The sequence below is a fragment of the Dendrobates tinctorius genome, unplaced genomic scaffold (assembly GCF_039654945.1).
Source record: "Dendrobates tinctorius isolate UK_male_01 unplaced genomic scaffold, ASM3965494v1 ptg000163l, whole genome shotgun sequence".
NCBI lineage: Eukaryota > Metazoa > Chordata > Amphibia > Anura > Dendrobatidae > Dendrobates > Dendrobates tinctorius.
The window spans coordinates 7724026-7746210 of record NW_027361830.1 but is presented as its reverse complement, the minus strand read 5'-3'; the positions used below and the strand labels follow the sequence as shown (position 1 = coordinate 7746210).

The 22185-nt window shown below is 42.7% G+C and overlaps 1 protein-coding gene across 1 annotated transcript in view; it reads right to left on the bottom strand.

Annotated features, from left to right (window-relative positions):
- Positions 1 to 3787: 3787 nt before the first annotated feature.
- The window catches only part of BCL2 (BCL2 apoptosis regulator), a 283465-nt gene continuing 265067 nt past the window's right edge, over positions 3788 to 22185 (bottom strand). Inside the window, exons 3-4 of the mRNA XM_073550176.1 lie at positions 6240 to 6635; positions 3788 to 4406 (exon numbers count right to left, since the gene is read on the bottom strand). Of these exons, the coding sequence (XP_073406277.1) occupies positions 4161 to 4406; positions 6240 to 6635 (642 nt within the window). The 3' untranslated portion in view covers positions 3788 to 4160. The remainder of the gene's footprint in view (positions 4407 to 6239; positions 6636 to 22185) is intronic.

Sequence of the window (22185 nt, the reverse complement as noted above, 5' to 3'; positions counted from 1 at the left end):
ATAAATAGTAAATCAAACCCCCCGTTATCACCCCCTTAGTTAGGGAAAAATAATAAAACTAAAAAAAAAGTATTTATCTCCATTTTCCCGTTAGGGTAAGGCTGTGTGCACACGCTGCGGATTAGGTGCGGATTCATCCGCGCGGATTTTGTAAAATCCGCAGGTGAAACCGCAGGTCTTTTACCTGCGGATTGCTCTGCGGTTTTGTCCTGCGGTTTTTCATCTCCTCAATAGATGAGATGGCAAACCGCAGGAGAATCCGCAGAAAGAATTGACATGTCAATTCTTTCTGCGGATTGAAAACCGAAGATAATCCGCGCGGAAAATTACGCACCGTCTGCACTGCGGTTTTTGATTCCCATAGGGAATCATGGTACTGTACACCGCAGCAGAAACCGCAGCAAAATCCGCAGCGTGTGCACACAGCCTTAGGGTTAGGGCTAGGGTTAGGGTTAGGGCTAGGGTTAGGGCTCAGATTAGGGTTAGGGGTGTGTTGGGGTTAGGGTTGGAGTTATAATTGGGGGTTTCCACTGTTTGGGCACATCAGGGGCTCTCCAAATGCAACATGGCGTCTGATCTCAATTCCAGCCAATTCTGAGTTGAAAAAGTCAAATGGTGCTCCTTCCCTTCCAAGCTCTGCCATGTGCCCAAACAGTGTTTTACCCCCACATGTAATGTATCAGCCTACTCAGGACAAATTGCAAAACAATTTTTGGGGTCCAATTTCTCCTGTTACCCTTAGGAAAATAAAAAATTGGGGGCAAAAATATCATTTTTGTGGAAAAAAATGATTTTTTTTATTTTCACGTCCGAGTGTTATAAACTTCTGTGAAGCACTTGGGGGTTCAAAGTGCTCACCACACATCTAGATAAGTTCCGTGGGGGGTCTAGTGTCCAAAATGGGGTCACTTGTGGGGAGTTTCAATAGTTTAGGTACATCAGGGGCTCTCCAAACGCACATGACACCCGCAGACCATTCCATCAAAGTCTGCATTCCAAAACGTCACTGCTTCCCTTCCGAGCCCCGACGTGTGTCCATACAGTAGTTTTCTCCCACATATGGGGTGTCAGCGTACTCAGGCCAAATTGGACAACAACTTTTGGGGGTCCAATTTCTCCTGTTACCCTTGGGAAAATGAAAAAATTGGGGACTAATTGATCATGTTTCTGGAAAAAATACGATTTTTTTATTTTCATGCCCTGGCATTATAAACTTCAGTGAAGCCCTTGGGGGTTCAAAGTGCTCACCTCACATCTAGATAAGTTCCTTAGTGGGTCTAGTTTTCAAAATGGGGTAATTTGTGGGGGGTTTCCACTGTTTAGGTACATTAGGGGCTCTCCAAAGGCAACATGACACCCGCAGACCATTCCATCAAAGTCTGCATTCCAAAACGTCACTACTTCCCTTCCGAGCCCCGACGTGTGCCCATACAGTAGTTTTCTCCCACATATGGGGTATCAGCATACTCAGGACAAATTGGACAACAACTTTTGGGGTCCAATTTCTCCTGGTACCCTTGGGAAAATAAAAAAAATGGTGACTAAAAGATCATGTTTGTGGAAAAAATACGAATTTTTTATTTTCACGCCCGGGCGTTATAAACTTCTGTGAAGCACTGGGGGGTTCAAAGTGCTCACCACACATCTAGATAAGTTCCTTGGGGGGTCTAGTTTACAAAATGGTGTCATTTGTGGGGGGTTTCCACTGTTTAGGTACATTAGGGGCTCTCCAAAGGCAACATGACACCCGCAGACCATTCCATCAAAGTCTGCATTCCAAAACGTCACTACTTCCCTTCCGAGCCCCGACGTGTGCCCATACAGTAGTTTTCTCCCACATATGGGGTATCAGCATACTCAGGACAAATTGGACAACAACTTTTGGGGTCCAATTTCTCCTGGTACCCTTGGGAAAATAAAAAAATGGTGACTAAAAGATCATGTTTGTGGAAAAAATACAAATTATTTATTTTCACGCCCGGGCATTATAAACTTCTGTGAAGCACTGGGGGGGTCAAAGTGCTCACCACACATCTAGATAAGTTCCTTAGGGGGTCTAGTTTCCAAAATGGTGTCATTTGTGGGGGTTTCCACTGTTTTGGTACATCAGGAGTTTTCCAAACGCGACATGGTGTCCGATCTCAATTCCAGCCAAAAACGTCAAATGGCGCTGCTTCCCTTCCGAGCTCTGCCATGCGCCCAAATAGTGGTTTACCCCCACATGTGGGGTATCAGCGTACTCAGAACAAATTGCACAATAACTTTTATGGTCCTGTTACCCTTGGAAAAAAAAGAATTGAGGGTGAAAAGATCATTTTTGTGGAAAAAATATGATTTTTTAATTGTATGGCTTTATGTTATAAACTTCTGTGAAGCCCATGGGGGTTCAAAGTTCTCACCACACATCTAGATAAGTTCCTTAGGGGGTCTAGTTTACAAAATGGTGTCATTTGTGGGGGATTTCCACTGTTTTGGTACATCAGGGGTTTTCCAAACGCGACATGGTGTCCGATCTCAATTCCAGCCAAAAACGTCAAATGGCGCTGCTTCCCTTCCGAGCTCTGCCATGCGCCCAAATAGTGGTTTACCCCCACATGTGGGGTATCAGCGTACTCAGGACAAATTGCACAATAACTTTTAGGGTCCTGTTACCCTTGGGAAAATAAAAATTGGGGTGAAAAGATCATTTTTGTGGAAAAAATATGATTTTTTAATTGTACCGCTGTACGTTATAAACTTCTGTAAAGCCCTTGTAGGTTCAAAGTTCTCACCACATATCTAGATAAGTTCCTTGGGGGGTCTAGTTTCCAAAATGGGGTCACTTGTAGGGGGTTTCCACTGTTTAGGTACATCAGGGACTCTCCAAACGTGACATGGCGTCCGATCTGAATTCCAGCCAATTTTGCATTGAAAAAGTCAAACGGCACTCCTTCCATTCTGAGCTCTGCCATGCGCCGAAACAGTCGTTCCCCCCCACAAACCAGGTATCAGCGTACTCAGGACAAATTGCACAATAACTTTTGCAGTCCAATTTCTCCTGTTACCCTTGGTAAAATAAAAAAAATTGAACCTGAAGTATTTTTTTTGTGAAAAAAAGTTAGATGTTCATTTCTTTTTAAATATTCAAAAAAATTCCTGTGACGCACCTAATGGGTTAATAAACTTCTTGAATGTGGTTTTGAGCACCTTAAGGGGTTCAGTTTTTAGAATGGTGTCACTTTTGGGTATTTTCTATCATATAGACCCCTCAAAGTGGCTTCAAATGTGATGTGGTCCTAAAAATAAAATGGTGTTGTAAAAATGAGAAATCGCTGGTCAACTTTTAACCCTTATAACTTCCTAACAAAAAAAAATTTTGGTTCCAAAATTGTGCTGATGTAAAGTAAACATGTGGGAAATGTTACTTATCAAGTTTTTTGTGTGCCGTATCTCTGTGATTTAAGGGCATAAAAATTCAAAGTTGGAAAATTGCGAAATTTTCAAAATTTTTGCCAAATTTCCATTTTTTTCACAAATAAACGCAAGTTATTTGAATGAAATTTTACCACTAACATGAAGTACAATATGTCACGAGAAAACAATGTCAGAATCACCAGGATCCATGGAAGCGTTCCAGAGTTATGACCTCATAAAGGTACAGTGGTCAGAATTGTAAAAATTGGCCCGGTCATGAACGTGCAAACCACCCTTGGGGGTGAAGGGGTTAAAGTAGATGAAAGATAAATATCACATTTTTATTTTTATAAAAAAAGTGTTGAAATAAAAAAACAAGAAAAGCAGACCACTATTAAGTAGATAAATCACATTTTTATTAAAATAACAAAAACAATTTACAAAATATATACACAACAGAAAACTTTACAAAATATTCCCCCTACTACAACTGTTGGTAATATGCTTTGTTGTCATTACCACGTTGCCTTGGCGGTGTATTAAAAAAGGGTGGGGGAACATGGCTTGGGTTCTGCTGAGGGTCTATCCCCCTCCTCATAGTTGTTTCAAGAGGCTCTGGATTGTGCGGCCAAGAGTACAGCGGATTATGACGTCTGTCCATGACACCAGACGTGTCAGTAAGTTTTCCTGTTGCCGCTTGACTCAAAACCTCTAGCATTACCCTTTCAGCATGAACACGCTGTATCGGATCTAATGTTTGTAGCTTTTCATTCGCATAGTAAGCAAATCCGGTAATCTGTGGTTGGTTCTGCCGGTGTCGTTAGGACTTTTGTTGCAAGTTGTAAAAATTCTGGAGTAGCCGAGGTGGGGGCCTTCCTTTTTCTACCAGAAAATGTAAGTCGCCTCGGCACAGATGACGATGGTGGCTCTACAGTTTCCTTCTCTTGTACCGTTGCCATGCTGTCTTCTTCAGGCGTGATTGACAGAGGTGTGGAGACAGCCTCTTCTGTGTCCTGCTTGAACAGAAAATGCATGTTACATCACAAAACAAAAGAAATTTATCATCAAGCTATAACACCCAAATACAGCAAAAGTTTGCATAGAATATCACGATCATCAGTCACAAGCGTTCATGTTAACTGCAAAATAATGTGAGGATGGGACTGGTATCAATGGTTATTAACTGTCCTTCCACGGTATGTGAAATGGATAGTCCTAAAACGGTAAAGTTGGTTACTTAGCAGTAAATGAAGGGATAAGTTTTGCTATGTGGTAGATTAATCCTTTTTAATTTAAATTTTCTAGTCCACTAGGGCAGGGGTCCCCAACCGCCGGGCCGTTGCAGTGCCCTTGCCGGTCCGCGGACACAAGGGGAGCCGGGGGGCGGTGCAGCAGCTGATACTCACCCTGCATCCCGCGGCGGCTTCATCCAGCGGCGGCTTCATCCAGCGCTGAGCGGTCACGTGCTACCGCTCATTTAAGGTCATGAATATGGACGCCACTCATCTCCCATAGGCGTGGCATCCATATTCATGGACCTTAATGAGCGGTAGCACGTGACCGCTCCGCACAGGAAGAAGCTGAAGCGCCGCGAGATGCAGGGACGTGCAGCGACGGGAAGGAAGTTCAGCGACGTGAGGGTAAGTATGATGGGGAGGATGGGGGAGCCAAGCGGAGCCATAAATATAAGGGAGAGAGAGTGGGAGCGGAGCCATATATACAGGGGAGGGAGAGTGGGAGCGGAGCCATATACACAGGGGAGGGAGAGGGGGAGCGGAGCCATATACACAGGGGAGGGAGAATGGGAGCGGAGCCATATACACAGGGGAGGGAGAATGGGAGCGGAGCCATATACACAGGGGAGGGAGAATGGGAGCGGAGCCATATACACAGGGGAGGGAGAGGGGGAGCGGAGCCATATACACAGGAGGGAGAATGGGAGCGGAGCCACATATACACGGGAGGGAGAATGGGAGCGGAGCCATATATACAAGGGAGGGAGAGTGGGAGCGGAGCCATATACACAGGGGAGGGAGAATGGGAGCGGAGCCATATACACAGGGGAGGGAGAATGGGAGCGGAGCCATGCATACAGGATGGGACAGGGGAGCCATGTATACAGGATAGAAGAGTGGGAGCAGAGCCATGCATACAGGATGGGAGGATGGGAGCGGAGCCATGTATACAGGATGGGAGAATGGGAGCAGAGCCATGCATACAGGATGGGAGGATGGGAGCAGAGCCATGCATACAGGATGGGAGGATGGGAGCGGAGCCATGTATACAGGATGGGAGCAGAGCCATGTATACAGGATGGGAGAGTGGGAGCAGAGCCATGTATACAGGATGGGACAGGGGAGCCATGCATACAACAGGGGGAGCCACACAGAGCTGGACGGGGGGGACCACACATACATTTTCTGATGATTAGAAAATAATCAGCATGTACAGTACTCCAGTACAATTGTTCTTAAGTGCTCAATGCTCCATTTCCTTGTAGGTTCCAATCATCATTAGCAGTGACGGTCATCAGTAGAAGTAGCCCAGTGCTCCCACTGAAACAGAAACAAGCCAGGTGCTCCCACTCATTCAAAACCTATGGTGAGTTGAGTCACATTATAAATGTTATAATTAAATGTATGTATGCATTGCTAAACTACAACCGCGTCCATAGCCCCGCCCCCTTATGACCAAAGCCCCGCCCCTGTCACACCTCCATCCCCGCCCTGCCGGGCCATGGAAGAATGGTCTTGGTTCAAGCCGGTCCCTGGTGCAAAAAAGGTTGGGGACCACTGCACTAGGGCATGTACACTGCAATGTTTATTAGAAGAAAACAAGGTACTTACGTCTTCGACAGGGGAGTCCTGCTGGATCACAGGGTCTGGTGCCAACACAGAAGCCATTTTTCTTGGTACTTCTTGGTCCCTTGTGAAAGCAAGAAGATCAAAGTACCACAATTTGGGGACATATACGTCTTCAGACCCGGCTCCAGACGGGCTTGAATTCTCCACTTTGTTCAGTTCTTTCCTGTATACAGTGCGGAGGCCCTGAATCCTTTTTTTGACCACTGCCTCATCCACTGCCTCATTGGGATAATGTTTTTTTGAAAGCTCAACCAGTTTTTGGTACGCCTCCTTCTTTTTCATCCTGTTGCTGTAATCCGCCGACTTTATTTTCCACAAGCAAGGCATCGAGCGGTACATCTCAATGAAGTCACGCAGAAAATCTTGCTTATCGGCCATCTGAAAAAAAAAAGGAATCAGTGAGAATGGCCCAATACATGTAACATTTGTTTTATTGTAATGTACGATTAAATAAAATACATAGATGGCCTACAAATGTTAACAAAGCTAGGATCATAAAATGGCGGTGGTGGGCACGTCAGGAAAAAAAATGGCTGCCCATCCCAAAGCGGCCCCTACAATAGCTTGTTGTTTTAGCATAACCTCAATAGAGAATAGTAATGGCAGGGGTGGGCGCGTCAGGAAGATTGAAAAAAACAAACGTGGCAATTTAACAGCATTAAAAAAATGTGTAATCGAACTGCGATAACATACAATACATTGATGACCTACAAATCTTAACGCCGCTATAATCCCAAAATGGCGGTGGTGGGCGCGGTAGAAACAATAAAATGGCTACTCATGCCAAAGCGGCCCTCCATTTGTTTGTGGTAGCATAAACTAAAAATGGACAATACAGTAATGGCGGGGGTGGGCGCGGCTGTAAAAATGAAATGGCTAAACATGACCTTAGAAAAGCATACAATGCCTATGGAAAGCATAAAATAATTGTACAACATAGTTAAAATGACATATAAATGATAACTGTCCGATAAATGGAAATGAAATACAGAGCATGTGATGGCGGCGGGCATGGCTGGAAAAGTAAAATGGCTGCTGTACATAAAAACATATCTAAATGTTGAAAAAAGTTCTAAAAAGTTCAATGCCACAAACATCAAAAAAAAAAAAAAAGTGCTTACCTTACAAGACAGTTTAAAAATCCTGAAGGAATAAATCCAAGGCAAACGCAATAGCGGCTCAGACTGGATCGCAGGAGCAGGAAAGCAGAAGGCTCGCTGTGGCTCACAGGATGCAATATGGTACGCTGTTGTAATATCGGATGAACCTCGAGGACAATGGAAGGGAGCACTAATACGTCGTCTTTTATGACGCGATTGCCCAATCACAAAGTGAGAGCTTACCAGTGACCACCAATCTGTGCAGAGGGGCGTGGAAAAGGTAACGCTCAATCACGCCTATCGAGATCTCGGTCTTTTACAATACATGCTGTTGACACGTCCCAACGACCGCCGAGGTCGTTATACAGATCGCTGATCGCTGCTGTGTCATTTATGAGATCTGCCTGTTTGACAGCTAACTAGCGACCATGTAGCGATGCACAAACGATCTCTGCCAGGTCGTGTCGTTGTCGTGATCACTGGTGCGATCGCTTAGTGTGACGGGGCCTATCGAGACCTTTTTAAATGCTTAGGAAGCCTTTGCAGTTATTTTTTGTTAATTATTCTAATTTACTGAGATAATGACTTTTGGGTTTTCATTGGCTGCAAGCCATATTCCAAGTAGATGTTTACTTCAGTATTTAGCAGTCACAGAACCATGGAGTAAACAAAGGGCCCTTTTTATAGTATTCCAGGGGTCTAGAAAGGGTCTTAAGGTGTCCAAGAGGACCTTAGCGAGAGATGGATCAGAGCCTTAGCGAGATGGATCAGAGAGGCTATTAAGCTAGCTTATGTCAGTGCAGGTAGGGCCATCCCAGAAGGTCTGAAGGCCCATTTCACAAGAGCCGTGGCGGCATCCTGGGCAAAGAAGGCAGATGCCTCCATCGACCAGAACTGTAATGCAGCCACATGGTCCTCTCTGTCCACCTGTTATGAGCACTATAGACTGGATCTGTCTGCTTCCTCTTACCTCACGTTTGGGAGAAGGGTTCTACAGGCGGTGTTCCCGGCTTAAGATTATGAGTAATTCTCTGTAATACTCTCGTGGTGCCGTCATGGGTGACTGAAAAACACGTATATTACTTACTGGTAATGTGTTTTTTCATAACCCATGATGGCACCCTTATGTTCCCTCCCTTTTGCTGAATTAATCACTTTCTGATCGGTGGTTCTTAGTTTTTATACACCCTTTTGGTGTTGGTGGAAGTTAAGAATTAATAGGGATGTAAATGTATATATAAAAGTGTGTAGCCTAACCTGGAAGTTCCTCTCGTGCTCTGTAAACCAACTGATGCGGAGAGAGGAGCTGCCATTTTTATCTTGAAGGTTTCCGGTCCTTGAAGGGTGGATCCCCTCTCTCGTGATGCCGTCATGGGTTACGAAAAAACACATTACCGGTAAGTAATATGCGTATAATTGGCACTGTCGCATCCGTAAAGAAGAAAACTATATATACAGTGAACATCATAAAAAGATTAAATAAAAAACATGCCAATAATGTAGCTTTTTCACCATACTAACAAAAAAAATGGTATCACTGAAAACATCCTCTCTTTACACAGAAAAGAAGCCCTTGTGTGTCTCAGTAGGGGAAAAAAATCTTACAGCTCTCAGAATATGGACACAAAAATCAATTATTTTTTTCTAACAAATTGTTTTTATTGTCCAACAGTATACAAAATATATATTAAAAAAAATCTATATAAATGGTGGTAAAACTGTTTTTTTTCTTTTGTATAAATTCTGTAGCTGTAAAATCTGAATAAAAATCAATAAAAAAAATGCTACTAATAAAAACTTCAACTCATCCCACAGGTCCTTACGCCCTTACTCAGTTCAGTCATCTGTCAACAGTAAAATTATGGGTTTCCATGTTGTGTCTGGTTCAGTATGCTATAGTTCACAGTCCGTATATGGACTACAATACACAGACTGAGGGTGCATCTTCCGATCCAAATTTACAGCCTCATAGACACACATATGGCTGTAAGTTCAGGTCGGTAACCTGTGGTCAGTCTAGCAATTGCGGTCTGTATACAGATCATGAAATATATCTCACCAAATCAGGCCTTACCAGTAACTCAAAGGCTTTGTAAGAGCTACTTGGCACCCAAGAAACAATCCATTAAAATCTGCTCTCCCAAATCCAAATGCCACCATCCCTCTTTTTGAGCTTGTAGTGTGCCTAAACCGCAGTTACAGCCCAAATACATGGCAGTGGTGTAGCGAGAACAACTAATTTAGCAATTTATAAAATGTTCACTACTTTGAGCGATGTAGTGCGATGGGTTTTTTTGTTTGTTGATTTGACTTTTAATGACGCCCACAATCTATTCAAATAAAATCTGCGTTCCAAAGACCAAATGGCCCTCCTTCCCTTCTGAGCCCATTAATCTACCCAAACAATAGTGTCACAAACAAAAAGCACAGAATGACAAATGTGCAAAAATACCTTGTATGTCACGTGTGTTTTTAATCCAAACAATAGTGTGCCTAATAGGGTATTGCCACTTTCGGTATTAATTGCATAACAAATTGAGGGGGCTATTTGCCCTAGTAACCTGGTGAGAATTCAAAATTTAAAGTTGAAGCTTCTGCTACCATGCCAGCCAAATTTGTGTTACCAAAATCAAACCATTGCTCTTTCTTTTCCCAGCCATGCCGTGTGCTCAGATATTAGTTTTTGACCACATACAGTATAGGGCATCACTGTGTTCAAATTTATTAAATCACTTTAAAATCCATTTTCTCTTATTATCCCTTGTCAAAAAGACAAATTCGACCTAAAACAACATTTTGATGAAAAAAATATTTATTTTTTCCTTCCAACTGTAATAACATCATGTGAATTACCTGTGGGTTGAAAAGGCTCAACACAATGAGCAATTTTTAACCAAATGTGGGATATTGCCATGTTGGAGAAATTTCATTAGAAACAAATCATGGAGTCAGATTTCTCCTATTAGTCCTTGTGAAAAAGAAAAAAATTGGTCTAAAGCAATATTTTAGTGGAAATAAATGTTCATTTTTCCTTCCACTTTGCATTAATTCTTGTGAAGCACCTGAAGGGATAACAAATTTCCTGGCAGCAGTTTTTTAATATTTTAAGTAGTGCAGCTTATAAAATAGTATCACTTTGGATGGTGGGATGAGAAATGGTGAAGTCATAAGCCCGTCAAAGCTGAATAGGTTTGTAAAAAAATTGGATTGGTAAATTTAATTGAAAAAATAAAAAGTGCTGATAAATTTTAACCTAGTATCCTAATAAAATAAGAGGACGTTAAAAAAATGACGTTGACATTAAGTCAAAACATGGTAAATGTTTATTATTTAGTTTGTGTGCTATGTTTATCTGGTGTAAAGGTATAATTATTTGATATTTTCATTGAAAAAAGGCAAAACATAATGACCTAAACTTACCATTAATACAAAGTACAAACAGTGATGAAAACAAACAATCTCAGAATCAATGCATTATCACTACAAAAAGAGATATCTGGTTTGAAAAATGGGGCTTGGACATTACGGCCAAAAGTGGTTTGGTCCTTAGGGGATTTATCCCCTTATTGACCAGGCAAAATTTTTGAAATCTGACCAGTGTAAGGATTCCGGATGTTACTTGAGCCTGTTTTGCCCTTGTCCAAGATGGAGTCTGATACTTTCCCTGTCCTGGAACTTCCTGTCTGTCCTGCTATTTAAGTCCGGGTCGGGAGATCCTCCTTGCCTGAGTATTTTGTTGCTGTTGGATCCTGAGCTTCTGGCCTGTTTTCTTCTGGACTCCTTGCTGCTGCTGCTCGTTACTCGGTGCTCTACTTCACCACATTCTGCTGCCTTCAGTACTTTGTGCTGCTCGTTGTTCCTGACCGGGATTACCGATTGTCTGGACTTCTGGAATGGAGCTACTCTCCTCTGGAACTGCTGTGGTCAGTAAGAAATTGACACCATTATTTCTTCCTGGACTGTGTCTGTTGGGCTGCGGTGCTGGACTTGAACAGGACTTTTCAGCCCTAAAGGTACATTTAAAGACCGTCTCCTGCTAACGCTCCACCTGTGCATTGTTGGATTCCCACGTTTAAGTACTGCATGGATTCTCACTCATATTATTGCAGGACTTCCATGTTTAAGTACTGGGTGCATTCACACTCATATTATTGCTGGACTTCCATGTTTAAGTGTCGTGTGCATGCCTGCGTCACATTACTGCTGGACTGGTACGTATTAGTGATCACGCCCCGCTATTCAGTTTGCTGAACATTTCTATAATGTGCTGTGCACTTCATTACAATTGCAGGAAGATCTGTTAGTTTTGTTTCCACTTTTTAATTTGTTAAATACACTTGTTTGCCTCAGCTTTGGTCTCAGATTCATTTTATCCCATGCAATCAGATTCCATAGTACCCACATAATTGTTACAGGATACTCAGGCCAAGTAAGGGATCTGCTGGGATAATGTCGACTGAGACAAACTTGGATCAGTTGTTCTCTATGATCAACTCCTTGCAAGGGGACATAGAGGCTCTGCAAAACAAAGTTGCTAATTGGGATGCCCATTTCAGGCAGGCGCTTCAGTATTTAGGTAATCAAATAACAGCACGGGCGCCTCCACCCTTGGGGCGGCCACTGCCAACCATCACTCCCAAGTTACCGGCGTTTAGGTTTAATGGAGACCGCTACAAATTTTGTGGGTTTATTAATCAGTGCATTTTGTATTTGGATGTACATGCTGCCTACTTCCATACAGATCGATCCAAAGTCTTATGTATTATCATGTTACTTACCTCCCAAGCAATCTCACGTGGGCGAATCCACTAATTGAGACTCGTGACCCTCATTTGAATAACCTTGATGATTTTCTTGCTGCAATGTCTATGATGTTTGATGATCCTAAACATCGCACTACAGCTGAAACCGCATTGTTATCATTTTGTCAGGGTCAGCGTTCTGTCGCTGAATATACTACTGAATTTAGACGGCTGGCAGTGGATACGGCTTGGGATAGTTATGCCCAATTACCCATTTTAAGAGGGGACTTTCTACTGTGATTAAAGACGAGTTAGCCAATGAAGATGCTCCGCAAGAGTTAGAGGCATTCTTATACCATTGCGTGCACATTGACATATGAATTACTGAGCATAGACAAGAGATATTTGCAGCCTCTAACTGTGTCACTAACTCTCCCTTTCTCCTAAAGAACCTGAGGGCAAATCCTCTTGGGAAATTGAACCAGTTCTCATGTAAGTGGATGCCTTACAGCGGCGTGAGTGTAACAAGTGCAGGGAGCATCGTTTTCGGGAAAGTTTGTGTTTTTACTGCGGCCAGTCAGATCACTTTCTTATCAACTGTCCCAAGCGGCCTCGCAAGATACTAGCTGCTGTAGGGGAATATGAGAATCAGGATGCTGAATCTGTTGCTTTCCAGTCCAGTTTTTCTGTGAATGCTGTTTTTCATTCCCTATCAGTGACTGCGCTCCTAAAATACGGAAGGATAAAGAGAAAGATTGTTCCCTTCCCATAAAGATCCGGCTGTCGGTACAATGGATCTCCTGTGCAGCCATGGTGGATTCAGGGGCAGGAGGTATCTTTATGGACGTAACCTTTGCCAAGGAACATGGCATACAGGTGTAGGGGAGGTGACTTGACGGACGGACTTGTCAGAGTGAAGGAAAGGTTTGCACAGTTTAGATAGGTGTCAGTTAATACAGTGGGGAAACATCTAGGAAAGTGTAGTGGACATGCAGTACCTTGGGTAGACCATTAGAGGGCAGGGAGGAGTGTGAGTAAAGGACTTGACATCAGCTTAGGGCTTAGGAAACCGTTGGTCATGGGGGGGCAAAGTTACAGGGAACCGGGAGTGATATAAATACTGAGGGAGGGTTCCAGAAAGTTCCAGTCCCCAGGGGGAGCTCAAGTGACAGGAGGACTATGACAGTCTGTGCACTCTGAGGAAAATCAAAGAAGGGGGGACTGAGGAGAGAGAACGTCAGGGGGGTGGTCCTGACAGGAAAGTACAGCAGAAAAGATGAGGCACTGAGGTAAAGCATACCGTATTGAGACGACTGTTCAGTAGAAGTACTGTTGGTTTACGGGCCTAAGGCGGCCACAGTGACGGATCTGACAGGAGTGTCGAAGAGTGAAGAGGGGACGGTGTATACATACACGTCCCCAGTGTAAAGTACGGTGTGCGGGAAGCAGCTCTGGGAAAGGAGGGCCGATAAGTAAAGTGAAGAAGTGCAATGAAGTGCGGTGTACTGCGGAGGCCGTCAAGTGGGCGGCAAGAGAGAATAAAACTTGGACCTGTTGTACCCGACATTTGCCTCCGTCGTGTCTCTGTTACATCTCTGCGCAGTAAGAGAGGGACCACCCCTCAGCTCGGCCCACCGACCCTACACTGACTCAGCAGAGAGCCACCCTGGTAACCATGGAAACTGTGGATGGTTCCCCTCTAATTTCAGAACCGGTGGATCAGGAAACAGTATCTTTGGAGGTTTTCATTGAACCCAATCATCAGGAAATGCTATCTTTTATGTTAATTTCTTCTCCACATTTCCCTTTAATTTTAGGAATTCCCTGGCTGCAGTCGCAGAATCCAATTATCAACTGGGAGACCAAGGAGATCATTTCTCCACCAAGGGAGACACCAGTAACAAGTCAGACAAGTTCTCGGGATACGGTATGTACCACTGAGATATCTATGCTACCACCCACTTATTATCTGATATTTGTGCTGTCATGCTAGTGGAAGCAGACCTCCCAGCATACTTTTGAAGTTTTGCAGCTGCCTCCCCAGAGAGGTCTCTCTGCCTCCTCTCTCCTGCCGTGTGGTGGCCATCTTGGATTTCAGCCTGTACCATTTCCTCCTCTCTCCCTTGTCTTTTTGGTCTCATCATTACATTTCCAGCTCCAGATTTCACACCTCAGGTCTCCTGGCAGTCTGTGGTAGCATGGAATCTGGTTTCTGCCCCTCACCCACAGCTCTAATGGCTTTTACAGGTTGTATATGGCAGGAGCTCCAAGCAAACATGACTTACTGCATTCACCTCTTGGCCACACCCCCAACTATTTGATATTTGTGAAAAGAAAATGGCAGATCAGCTTCCTCCTCAAAGACCTTATGATTGCCCTATTTAACTACTTCCGGGGGCAGCTATTCCATTCAAAAATGTCTATCCGCTGGCAGCTCTGGAGCTGCAAGCAATGAAGGAATACATTGATGAGAATCTGGCTAAGGGTTCAATCGCCCCTCCTCATTACCAGCTGGAGCACCCATCTTTTTCGGAAAAAAAAAGAAGGATGGAACTCTTAGACCTTGTATTGATTATCAGGAGCTCAACAAGGTAACCATTCGGAACCATTATCCTTTGCCGTTAATTCCTAAACTGCTGGAAAGAGTAAAACATGCTAAGATTTTTTCTAAGTTGGATCTTCGAGGAGCGTATTATCTGATTCGGATCCGCTCTGGGGATGAATGAAAGACTGCATTTAGATACCGTTACGGGCACCTTGAATACCTTGTGATGACTTTTCGTCTCTGCAATGCTCAGGCAACCTTCCAACACCTGGTTAATGAAATTTTTAGAGATCTGTTAGATCATTTTGTCGTAATCTATCTGGACGATATTTTTTTCTGATTTGTTGCAGGAACACCAAGAGCATGTTAAAACTGTTTTGAGACACCTGAAAGAGAATGATCTCTATGTCAAGCCTGAGAAATGTGAGTTCCATTGCGCAGAGATTCAATTTCTGGATTTATCATGTCACCACAGGGGCTTAACATGGAGGCAAGTAAAATCCAGGCTATTCTTGATTGGCCCGCACCTAAAAATGTCAAACAGGTACAATGTTTCATCGGATTCACAAACTTTTATAGATGGTTTATTCGTAATTTCTCTGAAATTGTTTGCCCCATTACACAATTAACCAAGAAGGAAAAGACTTTCTTGTGGTCTACGCAGGCTCAAGAAGCTTTTGATTGTCTTAAGACCCGTTTTACTTCTGCACCTGTATTAATTCACAGGAACCCAGCCCATCCTTTCATCGAGGAAGTGATCGCTTCGGATTGTGCTGTGGGGGCCATCCTCTCGCAGCGAACAGGAGAGAAGGGTCTGTTACATCCGTGTGGTTTTTTCTCTTGTAGACATTCTGCTGCAGAGAAGAATTATGATGTGGGTGACAAAGAGCTTCAAGCCATTATCGCTGCATTTAAGGAATGGAGGCACCAGGTGCAGGGGGCAGCACAACAAGTTATTGTTCTCATGGATCATCGCAATCTGGAATTTCTCAGATCTGATAGCTGTCTCTCTCCACGTCACACTCCAATGAGCTTATTTTTGAATCAATTTAACAATTTTGTCAGATGCCAATTTTGTCGGAGTCCTCCAGAATAAGGACTTATGGAAGACAAGGAGGCCTATGACACAGACCCATTTCTAGCTAACCCGACTAATGATGTGGACTTAGCTCTCAAGAACGGCATGTGGGTTCGGGATCAACATTTATACATTCCGGAGGTCGTAAGGCTGCAGGTCCTCAAGATTGTCCATGACTCCAAGTTGGCTGGTCATCGGGGGGTACAGAAGACACAGAAGTTCCTGAGCCATTTCTTTTGGTGGCCTACATGTCTGAAAGATGTGAAGAGCTACGTTCTCTCTTGTGAGGTATGTGCATGCTTTAAGACTCCTCGTGTATCACCTATTAGATTGCTGCAACCACTACCTGTTCCTTCTCACCCTTGGGGGTCTATCTCTATGGACTTTATAGTGGAATTTCCCACCTCCTGGGGAAAGAATTCTATCCTGGTGGTAATAGATCGCCTCACTAAAGCTGCCCACTTCATTCCTTGTACGGGTCTTCCCTCAGCCAAGGAGATGGTTGATCTGGTCATTCAGAATGTGTTTTGGCTGCATGGAGTTCCGGATGAAGTTATCCCTGATCGGGGAGTGCAGTTTACATCCAGATTCTGGAAGGGATTCTGTTCTTCACTTGGTGTTATGTTTGTCCATCTTCTACGTATCATCCTCAGACTATTGGACAGACGGAGCAGACCAATCAGACTCTGGAACAATATCTTCGATGCTACGAGGGGCGATCCAAAAGTAATGATAATCAATAATAAACACAATGAATATAGTCAAAAACATTTTTTATTTTTCTACATAGTCTCCTAACAAATCTATACATTTAGTCCATCTCTTTTCTAAACTTAGAATTCCCTTCGAAAAAAAATTCTTGATCTTGACCCTCAAAAAACTCCCCAACAGCAGTTATCACGTCGCTATTGTTGTCAAATTTCTTGCCCCGAAGGTGTTCCTTGAGCCGAGGAAAGTGAAAGAAGTCACTGGGGGGCTAGATCTGGCGAATAGGGGGGTGTTCCACCAGTTCAAAGCCCGCTTCTTGAATGGTAGCCATGGCAACTGCAGCTTTGTGAGCCGGTGCGTTATCTTGGTGAAACAGCACTCCAGCCCGCAGTTTGCCGCGCCTTTTCTTCTTGATAGCCTCCTGCAATCTTCTTATTTGTTCTGCGTAGTAGGAGCCCGTAATAGTGGCTCCCTTCTCCAAATAGTCCACCGTAATAATTCCTTCAGCGTCCCAAAAAAGGACGCCATAACCTTCCCTGCTGAGCTTGACACTTTGAATTTCTTCGGCGTCGGTTTGTCGGCTCGTTTCCATGTCATCGATTGTTGTTTCGTTTCGGGATCAAAGTGGTGGATCCAGGTCTCATCCATGGTCAAAAAACGTGACAAAAAATTCTCCTTGTCTGCTTCGAACTTTTCGAGATTTGCTATTGAAATGTCAACTCGTTTCTTCTTTTGCTCGTCGGTTAACATTTTTGGCACCCAACGTGCGGAGACCTTTCTCATATGCAATTCTTTTGCAAGGATTCTTTGAATACTGCCATATGAGATCCCTGTGACCTCAGCTACATGCCTGATAGTCACTCTTCGATCTGCCAACACAACTTCTTCAACTTTTTTCATGTTTTCTTCATTGAGGGACGTGGATGGGCGTCCTTCGCGATGTTCATCTTCCGTCGATGTTCTTCCCAGCTTAAATTCCTTGGCCCAACGTGCAACTGTGGAATATGGAGGAGAAGAGTCCCCCAATGTTTCCACCAAGTCGCTGTGTATGTCTTTGGTAGACATTTTTTTCAAGCAGAGGTATTTGATGACAGCTCTGAGCTCGTTTTTTCCATTTTGATGTTCACTCCTTGGCAGTTCATATTCAAATGAATGTAGCTCCCGGGAATTGTGGCCTATTTAAGTGAATTTTTTTTCCTGGACTAGTGGGTACCTAAGAGAGAAGAAAACATTTTATTTTAATTTCTGTGTGCAATAGAAATAACCGATTATCACTACTTTTGGATCGCCCCTCGTATATCAGTCATTCGCAGGATGACTGGTTGGAGTTGCTTCCTCTAGAAGAGTTTTGTTTCAACTCACAGAGTGCATCTACTAAGGTAACACCCTTCTTTGCCAACCTGGGTTATCATCCTAGTATTCTTCCCAGATCCCCTATCGATGCACCAGTGCCTGCAGTTCATGAGGTTGGCGGCGATGAAACAGAATCTGGAAACTCTGAAGGAATCACTATCTATTGCACATGAGATATAAAAGATCTGCCGATAGGTTTCAGAGGCCTGCACCTACAGTATGTTCAAGTTAGGGGACTCTGTGTGGTTATCCACGAAAAATTTGAAATTTAATGTTTCATCACAGAAGCTGGGACAAAAAATCATCGGCCCATTCAAGATTTCTGGGATTGCGAGTTCCATTGCCTGTCGTCTAAAGTTACCAAGGACCATGAAGGCACATCGTGTTCCATGTCTCCCTATTAAAACCAGTTTCTCCGAATACTTTTCAGGGTCGTATTTCGTCGTCTCCTCAGCCTGTGTTGGTGGACGTCCAAGAACAATTTGTCGTGGAGAAGATTCTGGACTCTGGAATTTATTTTTACCATCAAAATGTTAACTTCTGAACATGCTGCTATAGCCGGCAGACTTTAAGGTCATTATTTGGCCATGAATTGCTATGGCAAACATCAGGACCACTTGATCAAGACCTCAGGGTGCCAATGGGGTTAAAGAGGGAGCCCCCACACTCTGTTAACAATCAAGATGCTGTAGTTATTGTTGACAGCATTAAAGGGGTTAAGTGACCATAATCGGTGCCACCACTGATCGTGATTGATGCAGCAAGGTGTCAGCTATATTGTACAGATGATAGCTGCTGGGTTGTCACCCTTCGGGGGATGCTCGTCTCTTATAACCCAGGTCAGTAAAAAGAGGTATTGGTGGTCACTAAAGGGTTAAAGCAGTTTATATCATTACATCCTACCAAGGAAAACATTTGTAAGGAGTTTGTATGTTCTCCCTGTGTTTGCATGGGTTTCATCCTAGTACTCCAGTTTCCTCCCACATTCCAAAGACATACCAATGGGAAAATTAGATTGTGAGCCCCAAAAGGGACTACTATAGTAGTGCTTATTAAGGGTGATAGTCCTGCTTATGCCTATTGCTTGCTATCTATATAATTATTTATCTATTTAGATACATATTAGAGCCATCTTGAGTAATATTTACTACATGACACATTGTACTTTATATTATATGGTAAGTTTAGGTTAACATTTTTTTTTTAATACCTGAAATGACAGTTCTAATCGTTTCATGCATATTAGCGTCCATTAACAGTTGTGACCTTCTTACTGGAACATGTGCACTGCAAACTGAGAAACACTGGAATGACCATTTGGCATATGCCCTCTGTATGTCAAAGTGGACAACAACAAAGCCGATCGTAATATCAGCCATTAGAGAATAGAAAGCATTGTCTGGTTTCATCCTGTGTGGTCCGTTGTACTCCAGTGTTTTGTCACTCGAGCATCAGATCTTTATTCATCATAAACCTCTTACTCACCATCCTTATGTTTTCTAAATTTGCTTTTGTCTGGCAACTAATGAATCCAAATAATAATTGTTGGTGGCTATTAGCCTTACAGTGATTCTCAAATGTTAAAATGTATTCACATCACTAAATAATTGTCTTGCATTATCGGCCACATCAATTAATCATCCTTGGCATGAACACTACGAATCCTAAACAGCCTGTGAGGATGATCCATTGAGGTCCATTAGTGGTTACACAGCGTGTCCCATTAACTTGAATGGGAGTTATGGCTGGTGCAGCCACATTGACATTAATGGACCTTGATGAATCACATCCATGTCTCACTAGCTTGAAACATCCATCTATTCAGATAACGCTAAAAAGTCTTTGCCAAGCTAATGAACATTAAACTTGCAAAAACAGTAAATATTAAAGTCCCAAATATAGAACAAAAAAAAAGTATTTGCCCTTGAAATTTAGAGAATTGTTGAGTAATTTAAAGCTTGTGACAGCATGTGTTTGATGAGTTGGAGCCCAGGGACTCCTTTTCTTATTTAATTGGACCATTCAGTACAGAGTAAGCACAAACTTATCATGCTGGGCAGCTGTCTTTGCAGTCATAATGAGCTTCCCTTAGTCACTACTGAATACCCATCAACCCTCGCTTAGCCTTTCTCCTCTCTACAGCTCCAATCCTTGTCAAGTGGTGATTTCATCTTTTGCATTTGTGGGGGTGAAAAAAAATCATTTTGACAAAGATTTGACATGTCCTCCTGTGCATACTTTAATAAAGTGGAAAATCTCTACAGCCGCGCTGCTGTGATTGTTGTTAATGGAATGGCAATGTTATTTAATGAATGCCTAAATATTCTGCTCTTGACATTTTATGTCAATACAAACCAATAGCACATATCTTCTTAAGTGTGAATATCAGTCGCATTTCTGAAGAACATATTACCTTTAATCATAGGATAGACTTCTGGCAGAAGGTAGAACGACTTTAACTCTTTGTTAACAAAAAAGTACTTTGGTTGTGTTGGTGCGGGATTGGTTTGCAAAAGGAATAGATATAGAACTAAATGATTTTGTTTTCTAACATATTTGAAAATTCGATTTTCTAAACTTAAAAAAATAAAAGTAATTTGGAGACATTGGTCAAATTAGCCCACACTAGTAAAAAAAAAAATCTAATCATTCTTTCATTGCATCTTTGGTAATTTAATAGAATGTTTTCTCCCATTGATTTAATTTGCTTTTGGAGTTGTTCGTGAGTTCAAGAAAAGGATAAGAGGGATGTTAAATGGTAAGATAATGCTCAGGGAGAGCTTATTACATGAATGCAAAACATTACAATTCACAAAACAACAACAAGGGACTTGTCAAAGATTAGTTTCATCAAAAATACCCAGAAAGTGGTTCGTCAGGAGACAGGTTTTGATATCCTTGGAGTCTTCTGGGCTCAAATTTCTTTTTTTATTAGCAGGGTCCTAATAGAATTAGCTGATCGCAGGGAATCTTACTAATGGCACCCTCAGCAGTCAGTTACACTCCTGCCAAGTAATGTTCAGTCCCCCTGCGGTGCCACCACGAGGGCATTGCAGAATGAATTAAGTATTACACAGTGCTTAATGCCATCAACTGGAGTTGTAATTCACAGACATGTCAGGTCCTCCATAGACAGACACTCTGTGAAGCGGCTCTCAGCTCTGGCTTATCGACTCAGGTCCCAAATCAGGTACACACCACTATTTACTAATAGGGATTTAAAAATTAGAGATGAGCAAAAAGACTTGCAGGACCCTGGACCAGCAGCCATGATAGTAGACTGTGGTTACCATAATGTATGCATGGCACTACAATGAGGACATTGTGCCAGACCTACTAATCAGAAGAGTCACCAGGGATGCCAGCAGATAGGAAGTTAGTAGAGCTCTGGTCCAATAACTATGGATTAAGAACAAGGTCACAAAACCTGTCCTGTGAATCTTTTTGTTCCACTATTAAAAATGTATTTTTAAAGGCAATGTTAATTATATTTCTAAAAGCACTTTTTATTGGATCGAAAAATGGGCCAGAGGAGCGCTGGCAAGAATGCATGTTCCTGATCATTTGACCAAGTCAACGTGCCGCGATCAGATGACGAATGAGCCCACTCACACAGCACATCATTTAATTGATATATGATGATTTTCAGCAGCTCATCTCTCTGTAAACAGGGGATTTGCCATCTTCATTCAGCGCAGAAACTATATATGGACTATTGTGTGTTATCATACAGTTTGCATCAGCTGTGTGAAAGGGCTTTTAAAGAAGCACATCCATCAGAGCTGTTATTCTCTTAATATTTTGCTGTTACCATATTGTATAGCACTGTGTACTTGCAATTACTCATTTTGCCTTTCTGCCCAGCTAATGCTTCTCTTTTCTATTAGGTCTGTGACATCACATGATTAAAAACAGACTAGCTGAATCCTTCTAAGCTCTATGTAAAAACAGGAAGTTTATTTTCTTTGCAAGAGTCATCATTACAATTCCTCTCCTTGCAAAGTCCCTGGACCCAGGGTCCACCAGCTGCTCAAATCCTGACACTGCTTATCCACTCCTCCCTCGGTCAGGGCCTTTGTATTGATGTAGAATTGTAGTTCTAATGATGACTTAGGCAGGGACAATTGACATCCTATTTCTACATAGAGCTTAGAAGGATTGAGCTAGTTAGTTTTAAATTATGTGATATCATAGACCTAATGGAAAAGAGAAGAATTAGCTGGGTAGAAGGACAAAATGAGCAATTGTAAGTCCACAATGTTAAATGATATGATGAATTCAATATATTAAAAGAAGTCCCACCAAAGTTTTATCCTCTTAAGTGGGCACAGATTCTCTTTGTTGATAAGTGGGCAAGAAATCTAATTGCAAAAAGCAGTTTTTGGAATGTACAGCAAAAATA